This window comes from Aplysia californica, unplaced genomic scaffold (genome assembly GCF_000002075.1).
Source record: "Aplysia californica isolate F4 #8 unplaced genomic scaffold, AplCal3.0 scaffold00055, whole genome shotgun sequence".
In the NCBI taxonomy this organism is placed as follows: domain Eukaryota; kingdom Metazoa; phylum Mollusca; class Gastropoda; order Aplysiida; family Aplysiidae; genus Aplysia; species Aplysia californica.
The window spans coordinates 456,044-482,170 of NW_004797325.1; the positions used below are offsets into that span (position 1 = coordinate 456,044).

The 26,127-nt window shown below is 39.4% G+C and overlaps 1 protein-coding gene across 2 annotated transcripts; it reads right to left on the bottom strand.

Annotated features, from left to right (window-relative positions):
• Nucleotides 1-1,435: 1,435 nt before the first annotated feature.
• Nucleotides 1,436-25,929, bottom strand: LOC101860238 (transcription factor A, mitochondrial). 2 transcript variants are annotated; one of them, XM_005092917.3, is made up of 7 exons: nucleotides 25,828-25,929; nucleotides 11,466-11,653; nucleotides 9,632-9,702; nucleotides 8,216-8,353; nucleotides 6,788-6,883; nucleotides 5,663-5,719; nucleotides 1,436-4,621 (listed from the first exon to the last, which is right to left on the bottom strand). In XM_005092917.3, exons 1-7 carry the CDS (start codon nucleotides 25,899-25,901, stop codon nucleotides 4,424-4,426), a joined length of 822 nt encoding a protein of 273 aa, XP_005092974.1. In that variant the 5' UTR covers nucleotides 25,902-25,929; the 3' UTR covers nucleotides 1,436-4,423. The 2 variants fall into 2 exon arrangements, with proteins under 2 accessions (XP_005092974.1, XP_035824267.1); XM_035968374.1 differs by lacking the exon at nucleotides 25,828-25,929 and adding an exon at nucleotides 16,156-16,235.
• Between the last annotated feature and the right edge of the window lie 198 nt (nucleotides 25,930-26,127).

Genomic DNA, 26,127 nt, shown 5'->3' on the forward strand with positions numbered 1-26,127 from the left:
AGAATCTGACTCAAACTTTGATTATAATCCAGTGTTTTACTAACTGAACAAAACAATGCACCCAAATAGTGTGCTTCAGTTCAGGAAATGGAATGTCCATTAGAATTCATGTCAGTGAACTTATTCACTCTCCCTCATTGTCTTGAACACAAATGTTTTACATGATCTGTCTCAGGAATGTGAGATGAAGGAAATGAAAAGACGCTTTTGATGTCATCTAATAATACAAACCCTTGGTTTATGCTAATGTGCAACTGGTGGAAATCTTTCACTTTCTTCACTCTGGCGGCTCAGGCACATTCTTTTACGACGACTTCGACATCAAATTACTTTTCGCAACAGGTCTCTTTTATCGGGATTTCATTCATTAGATGAAGAACTATCAAAATAGGTTCACTTGTTTTGATTTAAAGACCAATTTAGTTGTTTTTTTTGGTCATTTTTAGACTTAGTACCAAAAAAGGGCTCCGGCATAGTCATAGTGAGCTTACCCCCCTCGGAGATAAAGAGTTAATACTAATACTCAAATGTTATAAGTAATAAAAAAAGAAGAAAATTAATTCTTTTTTCTTTGGCATGTCAAATAATGACGTAGCAATTCAGAACTTGTAGTAGGGGGTTTGAAATCTTCATCTAATCCACAATGGGTACATATTTCACTATGTTTAAGAGAAGTTAGTCTGGTTCATTGCCAATACAGTGGAATCCTGTTATAACGAGAGGGAGGGGACCGGTGCGAAATGTCCGTTATAGCAGGATTCTCGTTACAAGGGATCCAGTAATAAATTCAAGGGAAATAGTAAAGTAGGCCTAATCTATCATTTGGCGTTCTGTTTATTCCTTTTTGTATTTCCCCTGATGATGATTTGTTCAACATGATGTCTAGGTCTTACTTGATCAAAAATCGAATCAGGTTTCTTTCTCTAGCACTAGCAATGTTGACAAATCGGCCTTGGCGATCAGAAAGAAGGGGCTCTAGCTCTAGGGTAACTCGCCCGCTGTGTTGTCCCCAACCCCACCACACACTGTGATGCGTTGCGTCTGCTCGCGCACGTCATACATTCATTCTGCCTGTGTCTGCGCATGCCACACCCTCCCCACTCATTCGCTCCAGCCTTCATTGTTGGTTCACGTGGGCTCTCCCATTCCTGGTTTCCCTGGATCACTGACAACTTTCTCAACTGGCAAAGTTTTATAATAATGTTTAATTGGTCTGTGCGCTGTGCACAGCGCAGCAATATTCCGTTATAAACGACTCGCGTGACGGTCTGATTGCGCAATAGCAGTATTTTATTTACAAAGATAAAGAAGGGAAAAAAATGGGGTTTTAGAACAGTGTCTTTATAACAGACTTCTCGTTGTTTCAGGACTCGTTATAAGTGGACTCCACAGTATTAGTAATTTATACTAATAATGGAATCCCCCTTTTTTTTAAAGTCACAAACAACGGACACCAGGAGGCTGTCTTGACCTCAGGTTAAATTTCCATTTATTACACAATTGGGTTGTCGGACTACGACAACCATTATTTTTCCAACCTATCCTCCAAGTCCAACACTGAGAGCAAACATTTGTTTGTGCAATACATGAAACATGCTTGATGGTCTTTTCTAAGACATGATGTAAAAAAAAAAAACCTCGGCATGAAAATGCATTCACCGTAAAACAACCAGGAGCAAATGTTCTTGTTCCATGAGAAAGTATTACAAAAACTATGAGATGCTGGCTACATGAATCATGAGACCACTTTAGAAATATTCAAAGATGAAATTAAACTGGGAATAGAAAATATTCACAAATGAAATATGACTATTTGCTTTTGACTAGGTTGTCTTTTTAGCAGAAGAATGTATTAAATCAGAACACATTTCTTTTGCACTGATACAGTCAACCCTGTAGTAAGCAGTGCCAGCCATGCTTATTGCTAGGTTTTGCCAATTAACAAAAAGGAAAAACTAATAAACACACTATTGCCCTTACAAACTGCCATCCACCTACTGCCCGAGTTGTATGGTCCTTGTTCATTTAAATTTGTCCTGCAAAACTGTCATGAGTGTTCATCAGTAAACTAGCTGCCCGAGGTACCCACTGCAAATGGTGCACAGTGCCCACTTGGCAGCTGCAGAGTGATAATCTCGCTTTCTTCCACACGTGACTGCAAGCTAGCAATCGCTAAATACAGGAAGCCTGAAGGCCATCTCATTAAGTTTGAGACAAACGAATATACAGGGCTGCCCACCCACCAGCACATGTTTTAGCATTCAACTACTGAAAAATTAAAATTAAAAACGCGACTCAAGAATTCTTAAAATGACCATGGAATATCTTTTTCCCTGGGGACTCAAGGATAGGAGTAGAATGTTCAAGGACGAATGTGAAGTAAACAAAGGCATGATGAAAAAGGTCTTGGCCAGCTGGATATAAAGGGGTTGTGGGGGGAGACTAGCTCCTTGACTCTTGTAAAAACAAAAGAAACGAACAGGATGTGTAACAAACCTTTGATCCTGATTGTGCATCAAAACAAACCATGCCATGCACCGCAGTTGATTGTTTCAAACAGAGATCAATTTATAAAATGTTCTCATTAGCTTAGGCCACCACCAACAATGCAAAGCGCAGGAATGTTTAACACCATGTCAAACTGTTTGCCTTATTCCTGGCTTTGGCAAAACTAATGTTTTTCTATGTTGAAATTGGTCAGCTGCATGGGACATAAACCGTATAAATCTGATTAACTTTCTTCCTTATACTTATACTCCAAGAGAATGGGATGGGGTAGATGCACAGCAAACAAATTTTTAAAAAATCGGAATTGGGGTAGTTACTATAGTAATTGCCAAAGATAGAAAAAAAAGTTGCAATGATTACGCCAAATTCGTAATGATGGGCATCCTTTGAAATAGCTCATTATTGTAATATTGTCCTTCATCTAGTCATGGCACCATAATTTCCCTTGACATTGGGCAATCAGTGCTATTTCAAAGAGGGCAGCATGACAGTCCAACTGTACTGCCTCCTTTGTACTCGTCCCAAGGTTGGCGGTGTAACAGGGTTTGACTGTACTTCAAAATTTGCGTGATCCTGAGAACATAAGGCCTCTTTCAAAACCATTTTAGGATCATGTAATAAAGCAGACTCAAAGTATAAATGAACACTAGAAGGTGGGTAGTTTAACTGAAAGATCAATTTTTCAATCTGAAATATACAACAAAACACTTGAAAAGAGTGCTAGTGCTAGGTGAAACATTTTTGCAGGTTGAAAATCTGTTGCCAATATTTTTGGAGGATCATTCTAAATTTTCAGATTGTTGACATTAGATCGTACCTATAAGTTAATCAAGCAGAATTCACAACATTCCCTTTTAAATAATGTACATACTCTATCAAGCAAATAATGCCCCCAGTAAATGAGTAATAATAGTATTATACTATGGCGTGGAGTCCGCTTAAACCAAAGTCTGTGGGACTGCCAGTTATTCTTTGAGCTGGGTTTTCAATGTTCGTATTCGGTTTAAGGTACTCTGCTGTATATATATATGATATATAATACACATACACACGTAGCTAGATATTCTCCCTCCAAACACTTACTTATTAACAACTACCTGACACAAACATGGTTTGATTGGGAAATGTCACTTTCTCGAATCTGATGATTCTATTGTTATCATTGAAAAATGAAAACAACTATCCCATTGCTCATAAAATAAATCATACATTCTCATACAAGGGACTTCATCTCACATGACAAATTTTCATTTTCTACATGATTAATGTCACCACTAAAGACTGTTTATATATATAGAACATTTTAACCATGAAACATTCAACATCACAAACACAGAATACTACGCACAAAATCTTCAACTTGCTTACATCATGCTCAAATACCTAGACTTCAAATTTCAGACCAGAACAAAATGAACAAACCCTTACTCATACCCTAACAAGTTATCAATAGCACAAATTCAAGAAAAAGTTTCACCTGGGCTTAGCAAACTGGATGGTATGATCTCAGTAGAAGGTAATAATGCAACAAATTAACAACCAAACAGATGTGTTCATATACAGTAAAACATTGCTACATTCCCTGAAAATTCGCTTGATGAACACACTTTACATTTCGTACATAATGTATTGTCATTCTGTTGAAACTTTCGCGGATAAAATACGCAAAAGAAACATTTTTTAAACATTATTAATAATGTACTCGACCTGTCAAAAGATGATAAATGGAAGACTCATCATGACTTTAGCAAACATCAAAGTCACACAACATTCTTGTAGTTTTTAAAAATTGTCAAGTTACATTTTAGTAGCTTTTTTCCCCTCTCTAAATAAACCACATTCTATCATGTACCGTCTACAATTTTCCAGGTCGTGATAGCAAAATATCTGTTTGACTTTTGGCATCTGAGAAGTCTCATGAAAACTCCTCCACTTCATCAGCAAAACGAACTTTCTTTTTCTTCTTCGGTTCTTTTTTGTCCTTTTTCTTGAGACCCTCCAGAGTAGACTTGCGGAGCACATCGTAGCGGCCGTATTCCATCATTTTTCCTTCCCATGCGTCCATATCTTTGAGGTATTGGATTTTCATATCATGTGATATCTGTTTATATTTCTGAAAAGAAAAAAAAAGAATTGAGAGCATATTAAGCTCAGATCTCACTCAGTCAAAATTAACTACAGTCCAATCTGTAGCGTTGGTGGCCTCGTGGTTAGGCTCTTGGACTCGCAACCATAAGGTCGTGGGTTCGAATTCTGTCCGGGGGCCCGACATTGTGACCTTGGGAAAAGCAGTTTACATGAATTTTCCCCACTTCACCCAGGTGCGATTGGATACCCAGCTATAAACAGTGAAAGATCTTGTCAGTTTGCTAGTGTCTGAGCACTTATTCAGCTGCTTGCACAGTACTGTTTACTTCCCGGGAAGCTGGGAATGTTTCTGAGTGTTTTGTGGTTTGCTGGGGTAATAATATTGTGTAAAGCGCATAGAGCTTGCTGTAGAGCGGGGGTATGCGTTATAATATAAATGCTATCTATTACCATTATCTGCTGCAACAGCCATCTGTTGAAGACAATTGACCACTTTCCAGTCCCCCCTCATGTTTTTCCTACATTATACTGTCCAAGAAATCTACCCATCTAAGACAGACACTTTTCTCCTCGACACTTGTTGGCTGTCTTGGACAATTTTGACTGAGCTTGCCCACAAAGAGTCGGTAAAAGGAAACCACTGGCCAGCTATTTCTTAATCTGTGGTACTGGTAGCAGGTGCTCAAGAAATGTTTAGTCAAAATTCAAATGCTAAATGTTGAAGAAGGCTAGAAAAGACACATACTGAAGGCACAATTGCAAAAAGAATAAAACAATTTTTTCTCTCTCCTGAAAATTTTGCTTCCTGAGCTTAGTATATTTCAATAGCTTGCAGAAGAAATGCAATTTATGACATTTTTTCAAAAGTCCAGACTACGCACAGAAGCGGTTGAACTTCACAAAACAGTAAACAATTCAAATTGTATAATTTGACTCAAAATCAGCAATTTCAAGGGGCAACCTTATCTTTAAACTTCAGATATGACGAAATTAAAGATCAAAACAAAATAATTATTTGGATGAAAAGTTCACTGTACAAGTATTAGCCCGATAAACCAGAACTCACCTCTTTTTCGCTTTCATCAAGGATTCTCCATCGATCACTCAAAATCTTGAAGTATGTCTGAAAAAAAAGTAAAAATATAACAAAAGTAACGTATCAGTAATGACAATCAAAGTCAAGACTGAACTTTCATAAGAGTTGTCTTGAAGGATAAAATGACTTAATACAATAAAAGAAACATAACATAATCTTGGATACCAGCCAAGAAAAAAAAATAACAAACAACAAAAAAACCTATCTAAGTTTTGCACAATTTTATACAAAGGAATAAAAATATTAATATTACATTGGAACTAAACTGGAAATATAAATCTGACAAGATTCTGAATCTATGGAAAAAGCTGTGTGTAAAACATGATAAATATATGAATCAGACATAAAATTCATCAAACAAGGTTGAAAAATGAATCTTATCTCAGCCTCAAAATAAACAAAATACATTAATTTTTCTTGTTATTTACATTTGAGAAAATGTTAACTAATGTTCCATACACTATTTAGGCAAAGGAAAAATTTCAAGCTGCAAAAAAAATTCTCATCAACAGAGGTGTAAAAAATACACATCACAACAGACATTCTTTTCTCTGAAGTCAACCTAGAATGTATTCCCTCAATAAAACTCTCTTCCAGATGTAAATTACATGGCAAAAGCATGACATAGCTACTCAAAGCAGACACTTGGTAACTTACAAATCATAATTTTCAGTCACAACTGAGCTTTATGCATTATTTTTGTTTCCAAGTTCTATTCAATCATGTTACTTGTAATCTATCTTCTTTCTCTTTAAAACACAACATGTCTGGAAAAGAATATATTTCAGATTTGACTTCATTAAAAAAATGACCCCCCCCCCCAAACAAAAACAACAAACAAACAAACCAAGCAAAAACAAAAAACATCCCACCCCCCCAAAAAAAACAAAAAAACCCAACAACCCCAAAACAAACTCAACTGCGAAAAAACTTGCTAAAAATCAGGATGGACAAATGAACATCATATAGAGAGGTTACTTATATAATTCTGATAAAAGGGGAATCCTGAGCAAGTTAAAAACTTTCGGAGTTCCAAAATTAAATTTGAAGTCCTCAGGCTTATTTACAATGTTAAGCAATACAGAAGACGCTCACCGAAACACTTTCATCTTCCCTTTCACCAAACTTTTCTGAAAGAAAGCAGTTGAATGGTGGCCAGGGTTTGCTGGGCATACCGAGTGATCTTCTCGTCTGGAAAGTTATGAAAGTGTACAAAGCAATAATTACACACAAAAATAACTTCCTTTTTTAAATGAATAAATACATTTTTTTAAAAATAAATAGATAAAATTTAAAAAATTGCCCCAAAAGTGGAAAAAAGTTTTTTTAAGGATTGTAATAATTTTGACGAGCGCCTGATTTCACCACAATGTCACACAAATCGAACCAAGTTCCATCATGACAGAACGCATTGTTTAAGATTTTGCAACATCAATGCTTTCTTTTCGTATCTCCATTTTTTTTTAAACAGTGAAAATGTGGCTTCCTTCTTCAGCTCACTCTCTGTTATGAACTGTTTTCACTGTTATTAAAAAAGGAGATACGACAAAAAAGCAGAGGTCTCGATTTGTAGTAACACACAGTAGTCTAATACTGAACTAACTGCATAGACGGCTTATTTCCTGTTTCAATGTTAAAATGGCTTGATTCTAGTATTCATGTAAGTTCCATAGTTTCTTAGATTTAATTCTGTTATTACAATCAGCTCTCAGTTTCAAGTACATCGTACTTGTATAACAAAACTTAGGCACTGTTAAATAAGAGCTAGTTCTTTACTGCCTTCTAAAGAATACATCCACATTATCACTAATAGCAACATCATTCATGGGGACAGAAGACACAATAAAACCTGCTTATTTTATAATTTGTCTAACAAGTACACTCAACAAATAGACCTGCCAACCCATTCATAAACAAAAATAGGAGTTTTTATTACAATCTTCCCTAAAAATTGAGGTATGAGGGGAAAAAATCAGTCTTCTGAACATCAATAGATTTAAATTATGTTACAAACTGATTGTAGCAAATAAATATATGTATTGCAACTAAATGCAAATAAAAATTTGTATTTTCACATATCAACGATAAGTCACACAAATAGTGCAGATTAATAATAGCAAATAAACCTGTGTATTTTCATATCATTTCCAATGAGTTGCGTAAAACTGATAGAAACTGAATTTTAAAAAAAAAACCCAAGGATTTTGAGCTAATCTGATCAATGTTTTTCCATAATTGAAAAAAAAAATCAGAGGGCTTTGATTTTATCCCAATACTTGGCACATCTGGAAAAATGTTGTCTTTTGATGAGGAAAGGCTGTGACAGTTTCTAATATTAAAAACAATAGCCAGTTAAAAAAAACCCAGGAACAATAGACCTCTAAGGTTTTAAATCATGCTTTAGAGCAAGACACAGGAAGCGACAGTTGCATAAATAAATACATTAAGACCAGAATTGACAGGAACATTGTGCATCAAACTGAGAATGAAGTATACTTTAGAGGGATAAATGATGAGACCTACCAGTTTCATTTTCTTTGCAAGCTTTTTTTGCTTTTTTGCCTCTTCTTCTCTTATTTGCTCCGGGGTTATGTTTTCCAGGTACTCTTTCTTTTCTTGTTTGTATTTTTCATACAGCTGTTTCCTCTGCATGGCTATTTTCTGAAAAGCAAAATTTATTTTTAAAAAATAAATTATTTCATAATGCCCAATGTGACGCAAGCCGTAGATTGACTTTTCAGTGGAAGAAAAGTATACCAATATGTACATTAATAGCTCTATTCAATGACTCCCCACACCCCCATCCCACAGTTTAAGCTAACTCAACTAGGTTTTCTCCATTCACTTTGAGACCTGGGCATTTTTGTATAATTCTAAGGATTGCGTCAATGTACACACACATGTATATATATATATATGTTAAAGAGGTCAGGTGACAAAAAATATCCTTACCTAACTCCTCTTTTATCTGCTTATATTTGTTGTATTCTCCCTCAATTCTTAGGAGTGTTTTGGTCCCAGTAACAAATCCCTAATAGTTCTTAGATCCTTTCCATTAATGTCTAGCCCTTCCAAAATTTTGAATACTTCACCATATTTAACCCTTCCAGCCACAGTCATTTTGTGCACTCCCTAACCTCAGTCCCAGCCAATACAGCAGTATTTCAGAAAAAGAGACATACATTCTAAAAAGCGATGTAGTATCTTTGTAATGAGGTATAGATTATAACATGCGACAAAGTTTAAAGGTAAATGAAAAAATATTGTGAAAATTAAAGTTTAATTATGTTAGCTAATTTCGAAAAATGTGCAAATTTGGTATCCCCCGATGAGAATATACGCTCTTGGGAGGGAGGGAGGTACAAGCGCTGCTGAAAATACATGCGTATGGGGCAGGAAGGCTTAATCATATCAAAAGCTTTTGAATAATCAATGGAGCATATGCAGCGTTCTATGAGTTCCTTGGGATAATTGGTGGGATTTAGGGTGCCTTATGTCGCCAAAATGGTCCCTTCTTCAATCAATCACTTAAGGTATTTCTTGAAGCATCTATGCCACCAGGGTTCTCCTCTACTCTCCACAGCCGTCTCACATTTTGTTTGCGACTGCTTAATAGCTGACCTCCATATATGCAGGTCACTCCCCTATCCCAGGGAAGTGCTGGGTTGGGTATGAGGACCATACTAAATCTTCAGTACCCCCCCCCCCCCAAATTCCAATAGTTATTAAGCAATACAACAATCAAAACCCAAAATGTGAATATATTCACATAAATACAAATTAAACTTACCGACATTCAAAGCACACACACGCAAACACATTCACACATGCATGCACCCATTCACACAAAGAAAATAACACAATCTTCACACAGTTTTTGATCCAGCCGTCAAACAGCAGCAAAAAAATACAAGAAACATTAAGGTATGAAAAACTCACAGCTTTTTCTTCTGGATCAAGCTCCCTCCACATGGCAGCAGCTCGACTGACTATTTCTTTTCTACCAATGCCTGAAAAATTACAAGAAATAACACCTTACTGCACATAAAACTTTCAAAACTCTGAGGACAGAGCCTTCATGAGTGTATGCAAACTTCCCAAAATTTTATGCAAACTTGTTTTCAGTCTATTAGTTCATTTGAATGGTGTTCTTTTGAAATACATGCTAATTACAGTCGAACCTGCCTTAACGGAATCTCCCCGCTCCCCCCTTGATATATTCCTCTTTAATCACGTGTATAAAACCTGCCCAATGAGGAAACGGAAATAAAAATCCGCTCCTTTCCGAGGGTTTCACCGGTCTAAGACAGAAAATGCTTTGCCCGCTCAACCCTGATTCAAAACAAAACTCGCAAGTTTGGTTCCGCCGACTCTAAACTTAACGCTATAGCCATGCCGCTGTGCGAGGAAAAGGAGTAGGGGTGCAATTTGGGGATAGATGTTACCCCATCATGTGAGCCCTGAGCGATGCAGATGGTCAGTGTAGTGTGGGTGTGAAATCTCATGACTTCCCGTGAGAGTGCTCGAGCAGCGAGCCACTGCAGAAACTTTCCTAGGTAGCCACAAACCAGAGGTGTGAAATTAGATTGACCAATGCCTGCCGCCCTGATCGTACGGCCAGCCGAGAAAAGAGTTCCTCGAATTGTTGTTATATGATGGCAGTGAGGGGTGGCATTGGTGGGTGGGGCTAAGGGTGGAATCAAAGGAGATGTTCAAACGTTTCTGTTTTAAATAGGGTCCAATGAAAGGCTAGCACTGGTGGTAATTGGAAGTAAGACTGAAACATGTCATTATCAGACAGGATAGCAATTGAGAGGTATGAAGTTTTGACCACTGCTTGCCGATCGGTCAAGCGATCCTTGATCCCACCAGCGGAGCCTTTGAATCCCCCCCCTCCCATCTCCCCCTAAATTCCCGTCTTAGACGGAATTTTTTTCTGGCTCCCTTTCCGTCTTACACAGGTTCGACTGTATTACATTACCAGCATTTGACAAAGACTAAAAACAAGGAGTGAAACATGACTATTTTGTGAAGTGACAAACAAAATTTTTTAGCTTTAAAAAGTTAGAAAGGTACGCAAAGAAACTGTAAATTACAGATCATTTTTCACTGTCAGGATTCGAACTCCAAACCTTTGGAATTTGGACTGAGAAGTGAACACTGTACCTCTAGACCACAAGAGCCCCCACTAGTAGCCTCTGAACCAAAAGTAATTGCAATTTTCAATTTGGATTTATACACACACACATACACCACACACATAAAGATAGACAGAGAGTGAATCAGTGAGTGAGACAGAAAAAGAGAGAGAGGGGGGGGAGAGAGAGAGAGAGAGGGGGGGAGAGAGAGAGAAAGAGAGAGAGAGAGAGAGAGAGAGAGAGAGAGAGAGAGAGAGAGAGAGAGAAAGAGAGAGAGAAAGAGAGAGAGAAGGCTCTCAGCTCTAATTACATGTCATTCACCAACGAAAAGAAACTTTTGAATTTGAAGCACAGATCATACAGCAGAATCATTTCCTTTTGATGTAGGGCAGTCTTGACTATTTAAAAGAGGACACCATTAGAACCCTATAATAACGACAGCCCTGTGAAGTTAAACCGTCAACTTCATGCTTGTCCCAAGGTAGGCGGTAAAGCGAGGCTTGACCGTACACTAAAAAACTTTTATTTATCATTTCATATAAATATGAAGATACAATCAATGCAAAATTAAGGTTGTGACAACAGACATAGCAATACATTAACAAAAAAGAGTTCTTAAGACCTAAATCATGTACCTGGATCCCCTCTCACAATTTGAGGTTCCACTTTCTTCATGTAAATGAAAAACACATTAGCAGGCTGCCTTGGTTTCCTCAAAGGAATTCTCGGAGAACTTTTGTCTGTTTCAGGGCCAAAAAGAGACCCAGACCATATGGTTCTGTGAAGCACATATCCACTTTGATTTCCTGTGACTTGGGAAATCCTGAAAAAAAAAGACAAAAATTATTCCAAAACTAATTTTGACTTCAGAGAGTAGAAATAGAAGTAGAATCTAAGTATTGACATACATGTAAAAATAGCCTAACCACAAAGAAAAGCAATTCTCAGCCAGTTTTTGTTTTTTAATTTTAAAGGTATTGAATTTAAGGTTGGCTTAGACACTGCAATTTTGTAATTTCGAAAAAAAATAAGTATTAATATACAGTCGAACCTGCCCTGACGGCCACCTCTATAAGACGGCCACTTTCCATTTCCCCCCTTGCGTTTTTTCTATATAATTTAACTGTGTAAAACGGGCACCTGTCCAACGCGGCCCCGGCCACAATAATTTAACACACAACCCCTATAATACTAAGCAATAATACCTGTCTCAGACGGTCACCTCAGTGACTCCATTACGTTTTCTCATAAATTGTGCATTGGTCCCTGGCGTTGTGGGCGAGCCGTCATAATTCAATCACCTATCGTTGTTAGGTAGTCCCTCCAACCGATCATGTTGCGTAGGCCCCTCCTACTGGTGACCAATAGCTACCAATTTTCAGCTGCTGGTGAGGTAAGCGTGTGATCCCTCATAATCCATAAGCCCCGCCCAGAACTCATACACAAATCGTAAGTGAGATGAGTGGTTACTGATTACCCAGTCTGTAACAAAGTAACAAAGGACGTCAAATTGAACTTGTTACAGAAGCGTCCCTCGTTCTCCGAGTGGTGGCGACCCATGTGTTTGTTTTAACATGGCACTCGGTCTTCCTTGTCCAATACATTTCGTTTTATTGTCACCATTGTGCAAAATCAGCGACAAAATAAAAATTACAAGAAATTCAAACCAACAGCAACAACACCAACAAAGACAACAACAATGGGGCTACTTTCGATCGGGGCCTCAGATGGGAATGGTTTGTTTCTTTTATCTTGATCAGTCCTGCCTAAGACGGCCACCTGTCTTATACGGCCACTTTTCTCTTTGACAATGGGTGGCCGTCTTACACAGGTTTGACTGTAATTAAAAGTTATAATAATACATTAGTATTAGCCTTAGCTTTAAAAAAGTTCTGACAAAACCATAAGGCCATTCAAGTTGCAGCTCCTTTTGTTCTCCAGAATGAGTTTGAAAAATTTCTTTCAAACTTTTCATGTTGAGACCATCAGAACACGATTGAAACTGATGCGCAATTAATATTGCAGAACTCAGTATCTGGGCGAAAAAGATTTTACCCAAAAGTCTGTTGTCTGAATGGACAACAGTTCACAATTTCTAAACTTTCAAGACAAAATGAGTATGTTCATGGGGTTAACCTTGGCTGTAGCAAGTCCAAAAAAATGTTGCATTGCTGGCATGGGGTGCGATATTGCTACACAAATTCAAATCAGTATAAGACTGTGTCATACACGAATGTCACTTTTCAAAATGGTGTAGTATAGCATAGCGAAATCTTATTGTAGGCGATGCCCATTGGAAGATTGGAAGGAATTCATAACAAGCGACCACTATGAAATAGAAAGAGGATTACGGTTAGGGTTCAGGCTAGGGTATAGAGTTTAGGGTTGGGTTAGGGGTAGAGTTAGGTAGCAATACCACAGCTTTTTGAAAGATGGGTACCACTAACCTATAAACAACACAAGTACAAGGATCAATAATCCAAAAGTAAAATGCGTTTTACTTTTTCAAAATCTGTCCATAAATAAAAAAGTCATAGCTGTGTACGTGTCGGAAATTGTGGGTATTTTAGAGAAAATTCCTATAGAGGAATAAAGAATAAGTGCAAACAGCACCAGAATATTGAAAACCAACATTATACTACACAACTTTCACATTTATAAATGGAATGAGCTGAAAATTGGTAAGATTATGTTTTATGGGGCAACAAAATAGAAAATGGAAGACATAAATTAAAGTTGTAATCTCAATGCCATGTAAATTATACGCAAATAAATAATTAAATATGCATAATTATAGAAAAAAAAACCGCCAGTATATGGCTCAATAATAGACATATGTCCATTCGGTTATTATATGTGGATGTATAGGCCTACAAAGAGACGAATTTAAAAATGTGACAATTAAGGTTTTAAAAGTTTGAATTTGTGCATATATAATTAATTAACCAAATTGAAACCTGTAACAGCTAAGAGAGTGGGTTATTATATAATATCAAGTTCAGTTTCTTTAAAAAAATTATGTTTAACTTATAATTGAAACTATTTTTTTTTAGGTGTTTTATGGCGCTGGCAACTGCATAAGGTCATTAAACATTTTCAGTTGGTACAAAATTTTGAATTTTGCTCGGGTGGCGGCCCAAGCCTACTCTTATTGATTTTAGACCATCAAGGGATCTTTAACGTGCGCAACTTGCACACGGGATCTCCGAGATTTTTCGCCCTTGTCCGAAAAGGCTAGGTGTAGATCTTTCCTACCAGCAGATCAGGAGTGTGGCTGAAAGACAACAGTAAGAAGGAGCCAAGGAGTAGCAGTAGAAAGGCTGCAGAAAGAGTAGATAGCGTAATTACGGCCTCGCGGGCATTCATAGCCTTCCGAGCGTGTGGTATCGGTGAAACAGAGGTAATTAAGATCGCTGTTTCTTTGCTCCTTCACTATAAAACACAGAATGTAAAAGTTCAGCTTTCCCTCGTTTCAATGGTGTAAGTTGTTTATATGTCCGATTGTTAAGAGCTGAAGAAGCGCCGTGGAAAGCGAAGCCCCTCGCAGTTGGAACGCGTGGTCGGCGGGTTAAAAAATTGACATGCGTGCATTCAAATGCTTCGTGGAAAGATTGATTATTAAATACCGTCTTTTCATTGGCAGAGAACTGTAGAGCTTTGGATGGGCTTTTCCGTAGTATGTTTTGGCCTTTGGCGTTTAAATAGAAAACCTTTAAAAATACCGTCAAAGTTTCAAAGATCACTTTTTAAATGAAATATGTAAAATACCGACTCAAAAAGGGTAGCAATAGAAAGATCAGTTCATTTTCTATTAGAATAAAGTCATCGGCTTGGAATTATTTTTCATCAATCCTTCCACGAAACTCGGACAGCATGCCACCCGCCACGCAGGTACACTACAGTATAGAGCCGACTCGCTTGCCGCGGGGGGGAGGGTTGTGCGACGCTGGCCGGGTCAACGCTCTGTGTTTTTGTTGAAATAACGACAGCTCATCATGTTTGAGGCGATAAAATACTGATTTATAATGATCTTACAGTACAGTCTTGAAAAAAATTATGCTCCATATCTATGTCATAGTGATTGTACTCTGTTAATGTAGAGATGTTTGGTGCACTTGGTACTCTTTTATCATATGCCAAACATGGGGTTGCAGCCAGTGAGCGACTTTAACAAATTTGATCAAATTTTAAACATCTACCATTTTCTTAAAACTTGACTGAGAGGTTAAAGAAGGGTATCGAAATTCTCAGGAGATATAGGTCTTTCATAGGGAACAGATATTTTTTTCTGCTGAAAACATTGTAAATACTAGAAGAATAAAATATGCAGTCATCTTGAAGTCCATATCAACACTAAATTCACGTAAAACCGAAATTAAGCCCAATTATTCGTGACGGCAAATAGAAAGAAGCCTTCATTACGTCCGTGTCTATGAGTACGGTGTTTTTCATGGTATTCAGGCCAATCAAAATAACTGTCCAATCAGCGGCTACGCTTTAACACAGCTGTGACATCACAGTGAGATGGCGGCAAGCTTACACGTCTCAGGGCAAGCATTTCCTGTGTGCGGCAGTGTTTCCCTTTCTGGCTTTCGGGCCACGTGAAAAACAGGAACGACGTCGACGTTATTTTTTTCAAATGCGATAATTTCACAAAATAGTTTCTAACATTATAAATAATAAAGTTCAGTCTATCTTGGATGATGCAGGAGCACACATCGACCTCACATTTTCGAAAACAATGTCCTCAAAGAAACCACCTTGTAACTTTTTTGTTTCCAGCTCGATTTTTCTCATTGGTTGCCAAATTTGGGGACGATTGGGTAATATTTAGATGGCTCCGCATCTTTCCGAATAAGGAGAGTCAGAAAATCACGGTGCCTTTTGGCGGGTTTCAGTCTTGCTACCGACCCATCCTCTTTCTTCAACAATATCTTGGCTGTTGCTGAAGATACGGGAAACATTTTATCTCCAGTGAATGCCTCAATTTCTCCCGCATGTATTGGTGTATGGGGCTGACGCTGCAAATAATAATGCTATAAAATAGCATGTTCCCTGGGATACTCCTAGCTGGGGCGAGTCTATCCCGTTTTCGCACTGCCGGCGCGGGACATGTGGTATTGCTGGGGTAGGGGTAGGGGCGTCTTTGCTGCAATTTCCGAGGGGTTTATTGTCTTTGCGTTTACCATGTTTCAATTTCAAGTTGAAGCAATAGCGTTCTTACTGTTCTGAGCATCAACAATCTAAGCAATCTTCCCTCATGTTTAAGTGTGAAGTTTTATCGTGCGAAACACAAAGATACGGATAATATGTCAAGCCACTGACCCAACATGTCGTTCCATGCGGTGTCTCCAAAGATTCTCTACTCCACGGCCTTCTAAAATATTCTGTGGGTATTCCAGGATGTGATGACATCATATAACTAACATTAGCAGCCAATCAGGCAGGTGCGTCGTTCTACGTTTAGCCGCATGTAAACAATAGAGACTGAGTAGGCAAGGCAGTAAAGCCAGATCAAGTAACATGTAGGTAACGAGAGCACACTACACCGGATTTTGATTTGCTGAAATTAGCAATTACCACGAAAATCCTTTTTTTGCCAGAAAGTATTTGCAAATAGGTGCATTTTGTAGCTTTATCTTCACAAAGCATGGAACTTTTTGAATTTTTGAAATCCATCAATAAACAAAAAAGTTACGGATTTTTTAATCAATTAATTTCTGGTACACTTTTTTAAATGAAAAAACCCCAAAATATGGGACGTTCTTTGGTGAGTTTTGAGACAATATTCATCATAACTCGCTCATTTCTCTGAGTATTTAAAAGAAACTTGGCAACCCAGTACATTTTCTAGAGCAGAATCTAGTCCTGCTTTCAGATTTTTCATAGCTATCCTATTTTTTGAGTTATGAAGACGTTTATAGGTAAAAATGTGGCGGTTTTCGGTGCCTTTTGAGACAATATTTGTCATACCTCGCCTATTTCTTGGAATATGTAAATGAAACTTGGCAGTCTAGTACATTTTTTCATGCAGAATCTAGTCATGCAGTCAGATTTTTAATATCTGTCATACTTTTTGAGTTGTAAAGACATTAACAGGTAAAAAAGTGGCGTTCTTTACAGATTTACAAAGATTATCAGTCATATGTTCTCCCAAAGTCATGATATTTGAATGAAACTTGGCAACATAAAAGGTTCCTCCTTGCCAAGCAATGCTCTGGATCAATTTGTCACAAAAATGTAAGTAGAGAGCTACTAATAAATCCAGTTCTGTACTAGTAAAAGCATGCATACTTTGTTATAGAAAATAAGATCGTCTCTGTGTATATCCATTGTTGGAGAGTGTCCTATTGTGTGGTAGATTAAGATGCGTTCAGATAATATAGTTTACAAGTCATGGGAATATTTCGCATGTGTAGGCTACAACTCATACAATAAATGTAACATATTTACACCCCCCCCCCCTTTCTCTCTCTCTCTCTCTCTCTCTCTCTCTCTCTCTCACGTGCGTGCACACACACACACATGCACGCGCGCGCACTCACGCACGCACGAACGATAACAATGTATAAACGGGACTATCTTCCCAGACTGGACTAAATAAGTACCATACTCTTTAATAACAATCTTAATGCCTCACTTTTCCAAACAGAGTACACAGGATGAGTTCAAGTGTGTGCTTTCCCAAGAGGGGGGAATAGGCTTTCATAACGCAAACACAATGCCATACCACTTCTCAAGATGTTTGCTTTTGTTTCTATTCTTCTGTCATGCAATCAAGCAAATAAAAATGACTACATCTATTGTATTGTGACTAAAATGCAACAAAAACGCAAGTTATGAAGGCCCCCGTTTAGTTTTCAAGTATCCTTCCCCCCCTTTCCGGTTCACATAAGCGGGGCCTCGTTTGTAGCGCCCGAAGCGACCGATGGCTGATGACGTCACTCAGCGGAAATTTCTCAGCCGCAGGTCGTTCACCCAGCACGCGCAAATGGCAATGCCGCTTTTTCCCTTAGTTACTCCCACATTTTTAAAGATTACGCGAAAACTGCGTAACACAGAAGCTTGAAATTTTAAGGGAATAAAGAAAAATGGTGTACAACGTATCAGTCAGTTTGACTAATCACAGCTCCGAAAAATCTTCAAAGCACACCACATCAACCACTTTCGCAAACGTTTTCGACTGCTTCTAGGATGGGTACAATGTCGTCAAACTGCATACTACGAGATTGACCTCTTTTCTGATTGGCTGCCAAGTTTCATTCATATCCATTCACGAGAAGCGGCATGAGAGCGAGTTGAAAACAACAACCTTTGCGTTAGTGCGTCCCACGAAACACCCTCGCTGCGGGGGCCAAAAATCGGCAGAACAAAACGCGCTCGTTGGGCATTGCTACTGAAATATATCAATGAAACGACGTCATGAGGACAATAGCCTACACCGGCTTCTGATTGGCTAAACGGAGTGTCTACGTACACAGTAACCGGGCACCTACCTAGTCTCAGCATCTACGTACACAGTAACCGGGCACCTAGTCTCAGAATCTACGTAAACGGTAACCGGGCACCTTGTCTCAGTATCTACATACACGGTAACCAGAATGAAAATAAATCAATATTTGCCTGTGCTGTCACGTGCTGAAAAAAAAAAAAAGCCATACAAGCGTCCTGTCGGGCTCGCCATCGCGACCAGTCGGTGAACCTGTGCGTGCGCATCACATTGTGAGTACCGGTTGGGGTCACCAAAGTTCATTCAAAGTCTGTGTGCTGTGAAGTATAGGGCTCCGGAATGGGGGGATTATTGATTTTTTTTTTAACAGTATAGTCAGGGGAGGGGGGGGGGGGGATGAAGGCAACACCGGATGACAAAAACTGAACTGCCCGGTTATCGTGTACGTGACACCGAGACTGTGTGCCCGGTTGCCGGTTACCGTGTATGTAGATATTGAGGCTACATGCCCGGTTACCATGTACGTAGACACGCCGTTATGTAAAACGGTTGACGGTTACCGTGTACATAGACACTGAGGCTAGGCAAGGTGCCCGTTTACCGTGTACGTAGACACTCCGTTGGCTTTAAAATGTATTACTTGATCTAGAGTCATTTAGACTACACGTATCTATTTTACAATGACTTGATTAACAAGGCACTAGAACTATTCCAATAGATCTAGTTGACACAGGGGATAGAAACTAGGGAACTGCAGTTTTTATCTGTAGCCTACTGACCTTTTTGCCTGGCCTCTGCTCTACAATAGAGATCACCAGCAGATACTCGCTCGCTCAATGGTGACCTAGATTTCCGACTACATTCCACTAGGCCTAAGGGCATAGTAATATTACCATATTTGGTATGTTTACATATGTCATTAGAATATAGATCTATATCTATATTATAATACAGCCAATCAGAAGCCGGTGTAGTGTGCTCTCGTTGTAACACAGTTGCAACAGCCGGAACAGTGGCAGAACACAGTGTTAGATACTAGATCTAGATCAAGGGTACCAGAGAGTATATAATTAAATACTCTCTGAGATCTAGAGCCTAGGCCTACTGCTACGCCGCAAAGCCTACGAGTAGATTCTACGAGTGAAAGCGAGCGGGCGCATCCCGACGCAACACTAGTCACTATCTAGATTGGAAGTGATTATTCACACCGGGTGTACGCATAAGAAATAATTTTATTCACACAGGGTCGAGCCTACGTTGATTTTGGACCTCATTTGTCACACCCGGGTATCCCACCTTTTGGCAAGGGCTTTAAATGTTAAAACAACTGGACACTAGATCTAGATTAGATCTAGATCTAGATCTAGTACAACTTGTTTAGGGTTAAAGTAAGCATGCACTCATCTCTCTCTCTCTCTCTCTCTCTATAGCGCAAGGAAAACAAAAAAACGAAAAAAAGAGATTTGAGTCATTATCATTGACACAATACACAACGTGAATTCTAATTTGAGTTGGGGGGGGGGGGGTTGTATCGCATTGCACAATTAGAATTAGATCTAGATTTCTTGATCCATCCCATGATCTTTGTCCCTACGTGAAATAGGATGAAAAAAGGAAAAATGAGGAAATGCTAGATCTAGATCTAGATCTAGCTAAATAATTTCCATCCTACTTTTGAAATGCCCTGTGCCAATAATATTTTGTAGTATTCACACACCCTGTGCGAATATAATTTCATAGCATTCACACACCCTGTGCGAATACCATTTCTAGTATTCACTAGGGATGGGCAGGTACCGGTACCCAATACTGGAACTCCCGGTTCTACCAAAGGCGGTGTCAGTACCGACACCTGGCCTCCAGTACCGGCTCTGGTAAGGAGCCGACACCAACGGTTAATACCGGCTCTGAGAAGGAGCCCGGCTCTGAGAAGGAGCTGACGCTACTGGGGTTTTTTTCTTCCCGGGCCACGGGAAGTGTGCAGTGTGTAGGCCTAGGCCTAGCAGCTGTGACGTCAGATGCACACAACGCAGCGGGTGACCTTGATACAGGACTTCAGATTCAAAATTGACAATCAAAAACGAAGTTCGCTTAAATTTATAATATGGCTTCAAATCAGGTTCCGCGCGAGCCACTTTGCTTATTTAGATATGCTGATTCCGAATATGAAATCAAATTTTAGCGGTGATAACTATTTTTTAAAATCTTTTTTGGAACGGAGTGTCTACGTACACGGTAACCGGGCGCGTAGCCTCAGGGTCTATGTACACGGTAACCGGGCACGTAGTCTCAGGGTCTACATACACGGTAACCGGAAGGTTCAAGAGATAGATCACTCAGCCCACAGAATTATACACTTAAGTGTAGAATTCTGTGACTCAGCCAAAAAGAATGTCACTATTATTGTTTTTCACACAAGTAGGGTAGATTCTAAAGTTCGCGCTTTTTCACAGAGGGCGCACGAGGGTCAACCGCTCTATAGTCCAGCACGATACCCACTAAATTTCATAACAGAGCGTCCAGTAAGCCTTTACTTTCGCTTTCGTTACCACCCAGAAATTTGTCAGTAATTGTCTGATAATGCAACAATTATTGTAACATGCAGGTTCGGCATTACAAACGTGGTGTCACCATGAAAGTAAATCAATATTTGTCACTGTGTCGTCACTTATAGGGGCAACATGAAGAAAAGAAAGTTATACAAGCGTCTTGTCGGGCTCGCCATTGTGGCCGGTCAATGAACCTGCGATCGTTCTGAGCGCTGTGAAGTACAGGACTCAGGAATGGGGGGGGGGGGGGGAATTATTGATTTTTTTTTTTAAACCTCTACGCACTCGGGGATAGGGGGAGGGCTGGACGCAACACCAGTGGACAAAAAAAGAAAAAGAAACTGGAAGCAAATACGTTTAATGTTTAGAATTTTGATAACTACTACAGCTCTCTGCTAAGTAAAGTGTGCGTGGGTGCAGGCCTTGTGTGAAAACGGCCTTAGTGTTCGCGTTTCATTGGATTGGTGGCAGCATATTTTAGCTTTCTGTACAAGATTCGCAGATTTTCAGTACCACTGCATCTTGCCCTCCAACAGTTCTTACACCTCTAACACTGAATAGGTCTACTTGGGCTATTCTACTGTGCTTTGAGTTAGAGCATTAATTTTTGTCTTTCACGTTTATTATATAGGCCTATATATATGATATGAATCATGACAGTCGATATTCTGGTTCTAGGCTCAAAGCAAGCTTCATTTTTATATATAGTTTATATATACAGGCGAATATGATGAAGGGAAAATATTAATAAGCCGCACAAGACCCCAGGCGCCACCACCTTCTGTACGAAATCAAGATTGTAAATTTGGTGCGTGACTCTTAAGAAAAGATAAGATAAGATACATCTTTATTGTCCAGATCCTGGCACATTGGTTTGGTGTTCCACCACGAATACACACACACACAAACACACACACACACACACACACACGTACACACACAAGTAGGTTTACAATCACATGCATAATATAAATGAGCAGCAATATAAACAATAATAATCGTAAGCTAGATACACACTCAATGTTATTTTGATGCATGCTCTAAGGTCGTAAGTGTACTTATACAAGATGGTTAAGATGGAAGCATTTTGATAGATGATGGTAAAAATGACCTTCTGTATCTTTCTTTGTTACAGATCAGAAGCATGGGTCTTTTACTTCTGACTGATGTTTTTATTTGAGGGAACAAGGGATGTTTGTTGTCTAAAAAGATGGAATTAATTTTCTTAGTGCAAGCTGTTATGTACAATTCATCCAAGTAGGGGAATAAAGATATTGAAATTTTACATGCTTTCCGTATTAGTCGATTTAATTTTTCTTTATCTTGTTGCCTTGTGTTCCCGGCCCATGCTGTTATACAAAAATTGATCATACTTTCTATGGTTGAATGGTAGAACATGGACATCAATGTTTTATCAACTTTAAAATACTTTAGCTTCCTTAGAAAAAATAGTCTTTTGTTCACTTTTTTATGCAGGAGAGAAGTGTGGACACGCCAGTTGAGTTTGTTGTCTATTGTAACACCCAAATACTTATAGTCTGACACTTGCTCGATGTTCTTACTTGAAATTATCTCCCAAACCCTCAAATTGGTGTGAAATAACCTTGCTTTGATAAATTGATGGTTTTAATTTCAGCATTCTAGGGTTCAACAGTTTAATAATAATAATGGGTGTTTCGCGAAAATGGGCTTCTGTGGCGATCACCCGGAAAGTTCCTCCTTTTTTAGAATTCTGAGTTGAGACCCATGTGATTTAAATAAGATGAAATTGGTTTTCAAAATGCTATGATGTCACACCCTTTGGTGCAGAAAAGCAAGCATTAGACCAAATACTATAGAGCTTTTGGGTGTTGACCATAGCTAAAGATGTACTTTTCCATGTTTGATTTTGACTGTCTTCTCTAGTTTTAATATGTCCTGGGTCATTCATTTCTTATTTGCTCTTTTAGCTTTCATATTGTTTTATATCCAATGTGTATGTTGTGTGATTTGTGTGTGTTTAGAGACAGAGAGAACATCGTTGTGAGGCTATGGAGATTTTTGTTTATAATATGTAACTACATGTACAAAGTCATAGTCAAGTCTACTTCTGACAAACTCAACCGATAAAGCTTTCCTCATATCGTTTTATCCAATGTGTATGTTGTGTAATTTGTGTGTGTGTAACATGGTAAGTATTAAATATATTTAGAGGCTATTCACACGTGTATATTATGATGTGTGTGTGTGTGTGTGTGTCTCCCTCTCTCTCTCTGTCTCTCTCTTTCTCCCCCCCCCCTCTCTCTCTCTCCCTCTCTGTTTATGTATTTTTGTGTGTGATTGTAAGTGTGGTGTGTGTAAAGATAGTATTAATGGGTGGTTGGTGGGTGCTCTGGTGTGGTCTGCTCCTTCTCTCCTATTCAATATCTATCATCCTTATCTTTCTCTTCCTTCTTTTTGTGTTTTGTTACTCTCTTATAACACTAACACCTCTAATCTTCGGCACTTATTTAAATTTATTTTGTTGCAAGTGGTAACTCTTTCGAAAACAAAAGATAGTATTAGGTATGAACAGGGCGCTCTGGCGGCAAGCGTAAGTGTATGCGTGGTACCGAAGCTCGATCTACTTTCGCTTTCTTTACCACCCAGAAATTTGCCGGTAGCAGTCTGATTAACGCAACATTTGTAACATACAGGTTGTGCATTACAAACGCTGTGTAGCCAGGAAAATAAATCATTGTCCTGTGCTTTCACTTGCGGAAAATAAAAAGAAAGTTATACAAGCGTCTTATCGGGCTCGACATCGTGACCGGTCAGTGAACCTGTACTTTCGCATCACATTGTGAGTAGCAGTGATCGCATGGGGTCACCAAAGTTCATTCAATGTGTGTGCTGGGCGAAGTATAGGGCTCTGGAATAGGGGGATTATTGATTTTTTTAAAAGGTACAGTCGGGGGGAGGGGTGGGGTTGAAGGCAACATCGGATGACAAAAACTGAACTTGGAAGCAAATTTTAGTATTTAGAATTTTGATTATTACTAGAGCTTCCTGCTACGGAAAAGCGTGCATTGGTGCAAGCCCTGTACGGAATTGGGATCCGTCATACTCATACCTAGTAAGCCGCGTTTTTTTAACCAAAAGGTCCATGTTTCATTGGATGGGTGATAGTCAAGGATCCCCTTGTTTCATTGTCCTTTGTTTTAAGAGAGGTATGACCATATCATTATCAAGAGCATACTTTTTTAATTCTCTCTCTCTCTCTCTCTTCCTTCCTCTCCCTCTCTCTGTTTTCTGAGTCTTGTTCTCTCTCTCTCTCTCTCGTGATAGTATTACATGTTTTGCAAACATCTATATTTTAGCTTTCTGTTCCAGATTCGCAGATTTTCAGTGTCACTTCATTTTGCTCTCCCTTTGGAAAGATGACAGGGGGTAGATTGGGGTCATTTTTGGATTTGATTTACATTCCGCTCACAACACACAAAAAGCGGAGTGAAAAAGGAAAAAGGTCAAGGTCATGAAGGGAGCGACGCAGTTACCGTGCACCTAGCTCAAGCCCCCCCCTCCCCCCGAAACAAAACACCCGGTTACCGTGTTCGTAGATAATGAGAGGCGCCCGGTTGCCGGTTACCGTGCACGTAGATATTGAGACTACGTGCCTGGTTATCGTGTATGTGACATTGAGACTACACGCCCGGTTTCCGGTTACTGTGTACGTAGATATTGAGGCTACGTGCCCGGTTACCGTGTGTGCGACAATGAGACTACACGGTGAAAAAGGAAAAAAGTCAACGTCATGAAGAGAGCGAAGCAGTTACCGTGCGTGCATCTAGCTCAAGCCCCTTTCCGCACCCCCACCCTCCCCCTCACCCCCCGAAACTAAGTACACGGTTACCGTGTACGTAGATATTGAGGCTATGGGCACGGTCACCGTGTATGCGACATTGAGACTACTCGGTGAAAAAGGAAAAAATTAATGTTAACGTCAAGAAGGGAGCAAAGCAGTTACCGTGTACCTAGCTGAAGCCCCCCCCCCCCACGAAACTAAATACCCGCTTACCGTGTTCGTAGATAATGAGAGGCGCCCGGTTGCCAGTTACCATGTTACGTAGATATTGAGGCTACGCGCCCGGTTACCGTGTACGTGACATTGAGACTACACGCCCGGTTGCCGGTTACCGTGTACGTAGACACTGAGGCTACCGTACGTGCCCGGTTACCGTGTATGTAGACACTGAGGCTACGTGCCCGGTTACCGTGTACGTAGACCCTTCCTGAGGCTACGTGCCCGCTTACCGTGTACGTAGACACTCCGTTTTTGCAAAGTTTAATCCCATGCGGCGGCAAACTTCAAAAGTATTTTGCGTCACAGTTCGCGTCTCCAATTCTGACTGGTGTGTGTGTGTGTGTTGGGGGGAGGGGGGGAATGCGGGCGGCGCTGATCGTGGCGTTAGACGCAAAGTCTGTGACGTCACCTACTGGAGTCATTCTCATTCCCACTCCCAGTACCGGTACCGGTGCCGGTACTAGCGGTTCTCGGCACCTGAGAAAGTACCGACACTGGATTTCGCCGGTACCGCCCACCACTAGATCTAGATCTAGATGTAGTATTCACGCACTATTCACACACCCTGTGCGAATAAAATTTCACAATATTTGCAGTATTCACACACCCTGTGCGAATACAATTCCATAGTATTCACACACCCTGTGCGCCACTGTGCGAATTTAAACTAGACTAGAGTCTGGGTTAGGGACCAAAGCGAAACATACCTGAGGCTATGAAAAACGCACATAGGAATTAAACGCGGAAATCTTGACAATCGCCGAGTCTAGATCTAGTAGTAACAGACTACACACTACACTACACTACACAGACACTACTCTGACTACAGTACAGCCATATTCTAGATCCCTAGCCTACAAGAAAAACCCAACCCATAATCTGACCTTAATTCATTCAGTATTCACATTACGCTTCAACCTGATGCAATGCAATCGAACCATAAAATAACTGCTTACCGTAAATGCTTGAAAGCACCTATGACTTGTGCAAGCTTTGAGATTCGACCTGCGCTAGCCATGGTCGCAGCCATTTTCTCGCGCCTGTGGGGAGGCAAACATTTATATTAGTTATAAAAATACTCTTTTTATATATTTCTATATCTACAATATCCTTTATTGACTATAAAAAAGAGTAAAATTTGTATTTTGCTTCTACTTTAATAATTTTGCATTGTTTTTATGCAAACTATGGCTTTTTACTTTTAGTTTGTATGGTGTTTTAGTATTGCTCAATAATATACCCCTATTACGTCAATA

Excerpts from the sequence above, each read along its gene's own strand:
- LOC101860238 (XM_005092917.3), bottom strand. The coding sequence starts at position 25,901 with ATGGCTGCGACCATGGCTAGCGCAGGTCGAATCTCAAAGCTTGCACAA. Across the intron at positions 11,654-25,827 it reads GGTGCTTTCAAGCATTTACG|GATTTCCCAAGTCACAGGAA; the intron begins GTAAGCAGTTAT and ends TTTTTTTTTCAG. Across the intron at positions 9,703-11,465 it reads AATTGTGAGAGGGGATCCAG|GCATTGGTAGAAAAGAAATA; the intron begins GTACATGATTTA and ends GTAATTTTTCAG.